The sequence below is a fragment of the Acanthaster planci genome, unplaced genomic scaffold (assembly GCF_054643075.1).
Source record: "Acanthaster planci isolate LZ-2023a unplaced genomic scaffold, COTS_SCS Contig148, whole genome shotgun sequence".
NCBI lineage: Eukaryota > Metazoa > Echinodermata > Asteroidea > Valvatida > Acanthasteridae > Acanthaster > Acanthaster planci.
In genome coordinates this window covers 4,828-16,058 of record NW_028257769.1, presented here as the reverse complement: position 1 = coordinate 16,058, position 11,231 = coordinate 4,828, and the positions used below count along the sequence as shown (strand labels likewise).

General features: G+C 41.0%; 1 protein-coding gene across 1 annotated transcript; it reads right to left on the bottom strand.

The window, feature by feature from the left end:
* Window positions 1-2,029: 2,029 nt before the first annotated feature.
* Window positions 2,030-10,752, bottom strand: LOC147795140 (TNF receptor-associated factor 4-like). The gene is made up of 5 exons (XM_087132227.1): window positions 10,654-10,752; window positions 10,038-10,196; window positions 9,277-9,438; window positions 7,178-7,333; window positions 2,030-5,521 (listed from the first exon to the last, which is right to left on the bottom strand). Exons 2-5 carry the CDS (start codon window positions 10,167-10,169, stop codon window positions 4,904-4,906), a joined length of 1,068 nt encoding a protein of 355 aa, XP_086988353.1. The 5' UTR covers window positions 10,170-10,196; window positions 10,654-10,752; the 3' UTR covers window positions 2,030-4,903.
* Between the last annotated feature and the right edge of the window lie 479 nt (window positions 10,753-11,231).

Here is an 11,231-nt window from a genome sequence, read left to right as displayed (position 1 = left end):
GGGACTCGATACTGAATATGCAACATCCCTGAGGCATCTGAAACACACGTTAAATTATTGTATGGTCCATAATCTTTCACTTTCTTTTCAATTTTCTGTGGGTTAACCAATTTCATTTTGAGTTATCAACTCAAAACAAAAGTCCCCCCAAAAAGTGATTTTTCCAAAGTCTGCTTACAGCCATTTTTCAAGTGACAACTCTCAACTTTCTCGATCTCGGGTACTTGGAACCATTTTTCAAGAGTATTTTTTAGCCACTCTGCTCTCAGATGAAAGCCCAAAGACCCAGGGAGTGGGTTCTGGCAATTTCACACAATCTCACCATTTTGGGGGCCATACAATCTCCTTTTCAAAAGGTACTGTGGGGGGGGGACTTTTAATGCTTATGAGCTGGCCAGAAATTCTCGCTTAAATTAGTGGACTGCACCCTTAAAGATCAATCCTTGTACCCAGCATGTGTTAAGCCGCCATGCCCAGCACTACGATGCATTCGAGAGGAATAGATTAAGCGCTGTACTCGAATTGCACCGAGTATACTTGACGTTTTGAGTACACGCAAAATTCGAGTACAAAGAACAGAGTACAGGCCAAGTCCAAATAAATTTCGAGTACTGATAGCTGAGAATGAGCTGCGTCCTTACATGTACTTGAGTTTTACTCGAGTACGAGTACTCCAACACTGTCAGGAGATAATCAAAGTTGGACCGGAGTATTTTTAAAATGCAAGGTTAAGAGCTTGCAACTTTCAATTGTTTGGAGAAAGCTCCACATTTTCTAACACAGGTTTTAGTGAGAACTGGTTAGAAAATGTAAACTGGGTTCTTTTCTCTTTTCTGAAAAATTGAAAACATCAGGGGGTTAACCTTACATTTCAAATTCACTTAGGTCCAAATTAGAATTTTCGTCAATTTCTCCAAAATATTGGAAATACTCATCAAAAATACTAGTGGTTTGTCCTGTGTGATAATCTCAAAACCTGAAACCTGTATTAATTTTTTGAGGAAATGCATCATATACCCAAATCTCTTGTGAGCACAAAATCAATAGTAACTGGGCCCTTACACTTGATGGATGTCTTTCTGAACAAAACAAAGCTGACTTTCGTCACCAAAATTGAATTAACATGCAAGGCTTAAAACCCTTGCGGTTTTGCAATTCAAAGATTAAAGAAGGCTGAGAAATTCAAGAGATTTCGAGAAAATCAAACAGGTTAAATGATTGCTTTTAGCAGTAATCATTTTACTTTTTGATCATTACTTCAGAATCATAACACACAGATTGGAGAAAATTCAATTTTGACCCCAGCAAATTAAAAAACAAATGCAAGGTTAACCTCTCGATGCTTTTTATCAGTTGGGGACAAATGCATATTTTCTTCAGATTTATCAAATGATACAGTTTTAGCCCTGTGTTAGTTTTTACTGTTCATTTCAGAGCTTCACCGGTATTTAACAAAGTGCAAGATTAACCCTTTTTAGGGGCAGATTCAGGAATTTTTTCCAGAGGAGGTCAGGCCGGAGATTGTTTTAATGTCTCATTTTTGTGGATAAGTGGAAATGATGAGGAAACATATTACACAACGTACATTGTTTACAATGGTTGTGGTGCACTTACCTTCGTACACTAGTTATTTTTTATTACCTTCCCCATTTCCAAACTGCTTAAAAAGATGCTCTGAAATCATAGCAGTTACTATCCACAATAACAATTGCTGACCATTCCAGTCAGTCCATGATGTGAAACCCATCCAGACTGTTGATTCCGCAGAATGCATCACCAGCACCGACATCTTTCAGAAAATGCAGTGAATCTTCGTTCTATCACGCAGTCCATCAGGAAATCGCCCATGTCAAAGCCACTGAGATGACCCTTGTTTAGAGTTGACATTTGGCCTTTAACCTAAAGATTCTGCAGTCCTGTATTTGTTTACACATACATGTAAAACTGTAAATTCAGCTTAATCCCGTGGTAGCTACGTGCTGAAACTATGAATGATTAACTCCTCAATAAAACAAGTAAAAAAGAACAATTAGACGACCCAGTCAATGAATCAAATTTATTTTTAAGAACAACATGCTTTTATACTGGAAGATGTTAAGCTTTCACACAGCCTGTTAAAAACTACTGTCACCATTGACTCCTGTCGCATAGATTCCACTTTTAACGAGTACATTTGTTTTCGTTCCACTAGCACAACAGAAACAGAATCTGAGGTGCATTATGGTGTTTGTAACCAAATGTTGGTTGATTAACTTGATTGGAGAGTTGGTATTTTCTTGAGCAATGGTGGTCTTCGGTTCCTTCCAGAAAAACGTAAAATGCACCCATGGAGAAAAGAAAACTCTCATCAACAATGAGCATCATATATCATCTGACAGAATGCTCAAAATGTGTTCTTGTGGCATTCTGTTCATCAGGCTTACACTGCAACCAACCAGAATGGCCCAACTCTGCCATATTTTTTTCTAACCCGCTTGTCAAAGAAAATCCAAGTGCCCAAAGTTGGATCTTTTTTTCATACACACCATGGGATGAGATACTACAGAAGTAAAAAACAATTCCGACTGCAGAATCTGTCTCCTCTAGTTTGTACGCACATAGGAGACCCTTGTATAAGCAAGAAATCAATTTGACCACAGTTGTGAGCTGGGCCTGTCTATCTTGGGCATCTATGTAACCCAGGTATTAAAGTGAGTTGCATACCTTGGGTGGACCTGATTGAAAAGAGGTCATTGCAATTGAGGTTATGTGAATTGTGCGCGGACTTAGCTCAGTCCAAAAATAGCACCTCTCTCTGTCCCAGTTTTAGTGGTTTCTGGGGAGTCAGGGAAATCTGCCACAAAATGAAGAGGAACAGTCAAGGAAACCCATCGACAAAAATCCAGCTTAAAGCACGTGTTCATTGTGCAAGAAAAATAAGTGTTTTCTTCGGGTTGCCTTAACTGTACGAAAACCAAGGAATGCCCACACTATGTAAGTAACATAAACATCATCTGGCTTACGTATCCTATCGGTATAAGTGAAAATGAAATTGTCTTCTTTCACAATGAAATCGAAGAAAAGTACATTATGTATCTACAATGTTAACACTGATTTATGGAAGTCGTGATAAAGATACATTGTATCAAATTTACAAATATATACATTTATACTCTTAATAGTTATTTTCCCACACAGTAAGCTTGAATCTTTTGGCATAACTCCTCAAACGTCCCGATGTACCTGTGTAAACACAATTTCGTGAGGAAAGCTGGACATATTAAGTGTCTTTTAATTTCAGTCGTGTTTTTTTTTTCTTCTTTAAAGTGCTGAAAAAAAATAAGCTTGAAATTACAAAAGTGCATCGGTGGTTAATACTGATTCTGACTTCTCACATTTAACTTCCTGTTTGATGATGGACAAAATATCGTACGAATACCCAGAGTCACTTCCATCTTGTTGTTAGAGAAACTGGGCACTCATACTACGTCAGCGATAGCGAGGAGATGAAGGAATTGGATGTTTAACTGAAAATATTTTTCTGGCAGCTTCAAGTTTAACGGTGCCCTCTTTGGTCAATGCAACCCATGTGGCTTGACCATGGGCTTTGCAAGGAAGGGCCATATGGCTCTATCAGAGAGTGGACAAAACATATGTTAGTGGCAGGCTGACCAACACTGAATGGTGGAGGGAGGTCAATTCTAGATCTGAGGCATTTTCAAGGAAAGTGGCAATTTCCATCCTCATCTATTCTTCCCTGTTATCTTTTCTCCCCCTCTCCCTTTTTCTGGTGAGGGGAATGTCCCCTCTTGCTCCCCCCTCCCAACACCATGTGTCAAACTGGTTCCCAGGGGTCACCATTCTTTGTGCCATCTCTGGGGGCCAAAATACACAGTGTAGGCAAATTTTACATGTCCATCTTGGACCCTACTCCCACTGGCTCGTTTCTAGCTGACTACATACAGTTGTGACGTGAGGTCAGAGTATGAAGCCATTTTGTTTCCCAAATGGAAGGCTATTGACCCTGCTGCTGCACAAATTGATGACAAAAATGTTATGCAACAGATCAAAGTTGGACTGTTGATTGTTTCGCGCATGCATTTATGTCCATTGGGGTGCACGTGGCAGACTTTGGAACCAAGATGGCTTCTACTCCAAAGTTGTCACAAAATCTTTCGATATGCAGCTCTGGTGTATTGGTGCGTGTGGCACCCTCAAGAAGCCATACAAGGACATCTTGGTCAGTACTTGCATTCTGAGTCCCTTCAGAATTGGAGAGACTCAAGAGGTACATGTAAGGATGCTTTGGCATCACAACCTCTGCATCTCCGGCAATTAATAACCTGGAACTTGATATCAGTTACATTTTGTATCATAAACCACAGACAAAATAATATTTACACTTAAACTTTATGGAAGAATGCAGCTTACATGTATAGGTGGTATTCTGTATACATATATAAATGAAAGAAAACACAAAGTAAATGTTAAGCTTTTTTTTCTCTTCAAGTGAAAACTGACAAATATTTGTACATGTACATAATGTCTGAAAAGTCTTGAGGCCACAAACAAAGTTGTCAAATACAAAAAACACTAAGATATCTGTTCAATTTTTGTATGTACATGCACGCACAAAAATGTTCAACAAAAGTGAGTACATTTGATTCATTTCTTTTTAAATGTGAGGTATCTTGGATGAAGAATTGGGGACTGTAAAAATTTGGTAACCTTTTGTACCAGCAGTTGTTCAAACTTTCTCTGCTCCTGACATTCCCTCCAGAATGATTGTTCATCCAAACACAAAAATCAGACAGCACTGCAGATTTTCAGTGGTATAAACTTCAGGCAATCATTGCCATGGTTTTGTCTGTTGCCATAGCAACCAGGGATGGTTTAGTCAGTGACTGGACTCTGTTGCTTTTGTTCAGATGATGTTGTTGATCTTGGAGCAATCCACCTCCACCTTGATGAACATCGTGTCGTTCTTGATGTAGTGTTTTGTCTTGAGGAAGGTGTGTGAGACGAACGTCGGGTAGCCGTAGCCCAGCGTGTAGACATCACGGCTGGGCCTCTGGAAGTTCTTCCAGGTGGGGTCCGGCGTGAAGCACTCCTTGACGTGGGATGGTTTCTGGCCGTCTTCAGCCTGGTCTAGGAGAGTGAAGGATATCGGGTGGGTGAAGGGCCAGCGCAGGAGGGCATCATTCTCCCCACTGACCGTCCGGATGTACACCGACAGGTGGGTGCCCTCCCCGGATCCGTTCCCATTTGGGAAGGCCGAGACCTGCAGCCGGTAGCCATTGCGGCTGGTGGCGAAAACAGGGCTCCGCAGCTCATATTCGTCCTCCAATTTGGATTTGGCAAAGCGGGCGGCATAGTCGGTGATCTTCCACAGCAGCGTGCCATCCATGCTCAACGACAGAGTGTCCAGCTGTGCCCGCAGGTCGTGGATTTGTTTCTGTTGGCGGCGGACAACATGACACATCAGACCCAGGTGTTCCTTAGTGTTCTCATTAAGATGTCTTTCCATGGAGTACCTCGGACCCTGGTTTGACACATGAAATCAAAAGAAATTTTTTTCATTATCTTTCTCCATGGCTTCCATAAGCACAAGCGTCATTTAAAGCCAAGAGCATGTAGTATTTGCAGCTTTACGTTAGCAAACGCCAAGACCCAATGTGTGACCCCGTCTGTAACAATGAGGGCGCAAGTCGCCTGAGCCACTTGTGACTATCAGGCCTTGAAAAGAATGTGAACACAACACATTTTATATATATAACGGTTTTTTGCCCGTACCCAACGTATGTTAATAAGCACTGTATACTCAGTGCTGTCCGAGAGCTTGCGAAAAAAAAACCTCACAAGCTTACTCGGGTGGGACTCGAACCCACGACCTCCTGCTTACTAGTGCAGATGTCTTAACCACTCGACCACCGAGCTTGCCGGGGTCGGCTGGCCGGTCCGAGTCAAATGAAGCAGCGGGTACCGCGAATTATTTTCAAGATGTATTTTTTTTTTTTGTCACCATCACAGTGCCCACTGTCATCAGGTTGCCACAATGAGTGACATACAAGGTCTACTCTTTAAATGTCACAATTGTCTTTTTTGGGGGGGATGTGACCCCCGGAATCTCCCCCGGGGGAGGGGGGGCTATGCCACTGCTGGCCATTAGTACAAAAGTAAAAGAATAACTCACAAAATGTTAAAAATTCCATGCAGCTATCAAAACACTACAATAATACATATTCCATTGACTAATAAATGAAAATACAAACCTTTAAAATTCGTGGGACGAATGTACATTTTGCAAGAATGTGAGACAATTATCGAAAATCAATCAAAAGGCAATTTTTTCTGCAAACTTTGCCCTCCATACAAATTGTAGGTAAAATGAGAGAGGTCTATATCAGAACCGAGTGCTAAGCTTGCTCTTTCTTATGCAAACTGAACAAAAATTATTGCAAAAAAATATGGCCTTGTGACTCATTCTCAAAGTACAGGTCTTATACCCAATAAATCCAGAGAAATTTGCACTTTAATCGTTTGGGTTGTAGCAAAGCTTCACCAACAGCCGATGGTACGCCGTTTTCTTAATCACCCAGTGAGAGGGTCCAGGCACAGAGGTTAATTGGAAGGGTAGCTGCAATTATTTTTTTCTTTTAAATACGAACCTCAAAATGCACCTTTGTGTCTCACTGAACATTTCAATTTTTGGTGCACTATTTCCAAGCATTTTTTTGCTGCTTCTTTGGGGTTTCATGCAGAGAATTTCCATATTCATGAGCAAAACTGTGATGTCATTCCAGGAGGAAAACCAAAATATTACTCTGATTTGTGCATAAACACTCTTGCAATTCTTTTAAAGATTTTGCTGGCCTGAATTTTCTCTTTGGTGATTCACTGTTGTGTAGTGAATGGCAAGTGCAAGCAATAAACCTTTTCTCTGAGATGTTTTCAGTGACTAAGTTCTGGGCTCGCTATTTGAACAGAAAAACCTATGCACCAAAACATGTCGTTACAGCAACAGTACCCTCAGTTTTCCAGGAAAGCATGGTTGATTTTTAAAAGTAAAAAAGCGCACTTATCAATACATTTGACCTGACAGATATGTCAAATAGTGTTCATATGTCGAAGAGTAACATATTGCAGAAAAATTATGTCCAAGAAGAAAGTCACTACAGCTACACTTCAAAGATCTTACTCTGTGTTTGCATCCGTGCTGGACAAATGGGCAGCTTGCCATGGAGGAGGGGCAGGAATCCTTAATGTGCTTGTCAACTTCTTCCCTGGCTATCTTAGCCGAGTCGCAGCGGTTTGGGCAACAGACAGGGTACCGGGGACACTGATGGAGATGGCTCTGCAAAGTGAGAGATGAGAGATGATGTTTAAATATTTACTTCAAGATACCCACACTTGACCATCCAGAATTAGAGACCTTTTGTACTTAATAATGCATTTTGTAAAAGCATTTTCCTTTTCTTAAGTGGTGACCTATAGTGTTTATGTTTCAACTTGTTTATGTTCCAACGTAAAACGTGTCTAAAAATGCAGAAATTTTCTTTGTTGAGACTGTGGTTTCCATGTTGCCCTGAAAATCATATACAGTACGACCTCTTTAATGCAAACTCTTTTGACGAGGAATTGTTTGAACCAAATTTCTGGTTTACCCATACTGAAAAAACAGATGGACTAACAAACGAATATTGTGCCAGGCCTGTCGGCTGGGGGGGTTCGAGGGAACCTCCTCCCCGCTCGCTTCTGAGTTCGGCTTGTTGGGCTTTTTCTTTGTACTGAATATTTTAAATAGACCGTAATATTCAGCACCGTAATATTCGGCATACAAGCCACGGCTTATACGTTGATTCTCAAGCTCAAGGTGACCACGATTCTGCATATTAATTGAGTCAATCTCCAGTCATATGTACCGTCAGGAAGTTCCGGCAAATATCCCCATTTCAGGTGTTTCAAAGGGTTTGAAATCAATGCATTTTTGTTAAGTTTATTTAATATTGAAAACTACAGTGTACAAGTCTTACATGCAACCTTTAGTTCGCGACAGACGTGCAACTTTTCAATGTTGTTTTCCAAAGCACATTGTGATAGGCCTTTGTATAAAAATATGTATTCACAGTGCCGAAAGTTCCACTTTTGGGTTTAAACCCCCCCCCAGTCTCTGGTCAGGCAACAGGCCTGTGTGTACACTTTAGCAAGGAGAATTTTAACAACAAGAGGGTACGTTCACATCATTTTGACAGAGACCAAAACTTTTCCGGTATACCATTTCTCTGGGATGGTTATATGTTCAGGCCAATGGTCCAACCAGACTGGCAAACGGACTGCACAAATCGTAGAGCTAATGCTATCAGGATACAGGTAAGTCTTGTCACTGTTTATTTGAAAAAGTCAAACTTTGGGGGGATCTAAAGTTCAGATCTGGTATGTGAAAGAGAAAATTACAGTTAACGATGCCGGTTTTGGTTCAGTTCCCTCTAAACATTAGTCTCTGTCAATGTTACGCCTTCGTGCTCGCAGACACAATGCAGTCAGATCATGGACTACATACGCCTGTGGATACCATTAAAAGAATCTAAAAATGGGTCATTATGTGAGGCAGCTGGGGGTCTCTCTGTGGGGGAGGGCGACTGACAGAAGAGGACTTTTATTATCACTTCTTTTCAACCAAACAAGACCACATTACATCTTAGTCTGTCTACATACACGTAGGCAACAAAATGCTATGTGCAGTTGGCAATGTGTGTTGTGCTTTAGACTGAAAAATGTAGTTTTTGTTTACTTGTTCACATTTCTAAAATTTGACGGAATGTGTGCTCCATTTCCTTCAAAAAACAAGGTCATATGAAAAAACTTGCCACATGGCATCGCACGAACTGCATTGTTGTGGGACTGGAGCTAAGTAAACTGTTCAACATCAAAGGTTACTTGTAGACAATTTTGAAAGTACTGTACAAACTCGTATCCAAAAATTTGGAGGTATGTCATAGGTTTATTAAGCTAATTCAGGACTGCCAGACAAAATCAACCGGAATTCGCTGCAAAATTTCTTCGACTTTAGACCAGCAAAAATCTGTATAGAACACATTATAAATACTATTGGAGAGCCTTAACTATGCTCTGAATGCTCCTACTTACATGCACATCCCCCTACTAGAATCATCACATGTACACACATCAGCCACATCTGAAAGACTGGCTGTGGCTATACATGATGCGTGCCACTATGGAAGCTGCTTTATATCCCACAGACACACCTAGCTGTAGACTGAAGTAATACGGCCTTACCTGCAATGTGTCAAAAATGAATTCCTTGGCGCAGTACTTGCAGGGGACCTGTCTCTTGGGACATTCGTTCATCATGTGGGAGTTGATGTATCGCCGCTGCAGCTGTGCCCCACACTTGTTCTCACAGAAGACGACTTCCAGCTGACAACGCCCTGTGTGGTGCTGCGAGATCATGGGACCAAAGGAAAGACAGATAAATATAGACTATCCCAGTATCCCTTGAGGACTGGCTGGTTTGTTGACCAAAGAAGCTGGCAAAACAGCCAGCCAAACACTTTCACTAGACTGTATCGATATAACTACATTATACCAACACTTCTATGTACATGTAGCTAATAGTGTGGAAACCAGCTAAACCACCATCCAGAAAATTAAACTTGCTTATCTTCTGACTATACCTTGCTAATCAGCCACTCGCCTGACCAACAAAACCACTGAACCACTGACCAATCTACTGCCAAACCAGTCCATCCAAGAGTCAATCCACAGGCCAACCAGCCAATCCACAGGTCAACCAGCCAATCCATGGTCAACCAATGACCGAGCAGCTGATCAACTGGCCTAGTAGCCGCTGTTTATCCCAACTAGCCAATGTTCTAGCCAACAAAATCAACATGATGGGTAACTATTTAACTCACAGGTCAAGTAGCCATTTCACTGGCCAGCTTTAACCAATCCACTAGCCAGCTGCCTATTCAGTGGCCCACAATCCACTTGACAAGCCAATTGATAAATATTGTGAAAGTGAGATCTTTCCTTACATCCATTCTCTGTCCTGGAAACTGGCCGCCACAGAACTCACAGGTTGAATTTCTCTTGGGACAGTCAAACTGCCTGTGATCCTTCAAATGGTTCCTAGCAACCATTGCCGAGCAGTCTGTGCAGGCGGCCATGTTGTATGCACAGGACTCCAGGTGGGGCTACAATGAAAACAGAAAACAAAAGCGAGAAGATGAAATGAGCTTTTCTTAACCAAACTCTGAAAGCAATAAATAGGGTAATCAATACAATACAATAAAAATGATGTTTTGCGGCAACTTTTCTGAAACACTTAGACATTTAAGACACTGTGATTTATGCGATGAAAAAACAGAGTTTCAACAGCCAGGACTGTCAGCTCACAACAGTTTATTTCCTCCTGAAATTGGGTAGAATGAGCAACTGTACCCTGCTTTCAATTAACAACATCCTACGAAGAAGTACAAAGAAATTTTGAACATAAAGAGCCTATAACTAAATGGTCAAAGCTCTCTCATCACAGAACAGTTTGCGAGATATCCAATACCAAAGAAGAAAGCCGCTTCAGCAGAGGGCTGTATGCAAGCACTTTCATATGCTCCAGTGATTTTTACGGCATGTCTCATTTTTTATACCTACCCATTCATCTCAACCCATAAATATCCAGGAGTGTATATTTACTATGCTTTCAGCTTCAGCGACCATTATTTAACGAGGTCTCTAAAGGCACATGAACGACAGCATAGGAAACCAAATTCAAGGCTCCATAATCATTTCTACATGTGTGCATGTGTATGGCAATATGTGGCAGTGTGCTTGAATGACCAATCCAAGTCTGTCGATGCACGCTTGGGTGACTTCAATTCTTTCCTTCACCACTAACATCTCATCATTCAATCACAGCAAATCATTACATCCATGATTGTGCAGTCCACCACCAGTGTACTTTCGACAGTGATGCCTAATGTACACACAGAAAATTATGCATTCCAAAAAACAGTTTCTGCATAAACCTGATGCACCACTCTGTGTATAAACAAAGAAATTCTTGTTTAGTTTTCTGACCCACTTAAAAGGGGCTTCACATTAAGGTAACCATGTTAGAAACATTCTTTGGACAGAATCATTTCATCACATACAAAATGTGCTCCTATGTTTTGGGACATACAATAAATTAAAACTTCCAAGCCACTCTGTGAATGATACCTCTCAAGTGT

Excerpts from the sequence above, each read along its gene's own strand:
- LOC147795140 (XM_087132227.1), bottom strand. The coding sequence starts at position 10,169 with ATGGCCGCCTGCACAGACTGCTCGGCAATGGTTGCTAGGAACCATTTG. Across the intron at positions 9,439-10,037 it reads TTCCAGGACAGAGAATGGAT|CACCACACAGGGCGTTGTCA; the intron begins GTAAGGAAAGAT and ends ATGATCTCGCAG. Across the intron at positions 7,334-9,276 it reads TCATTTTTGACACATTGCAG|AGCCATCTCCATCAGTGTCC; the intron begins GTAAGGCCGTAT and ends CTCACTTTGCAG.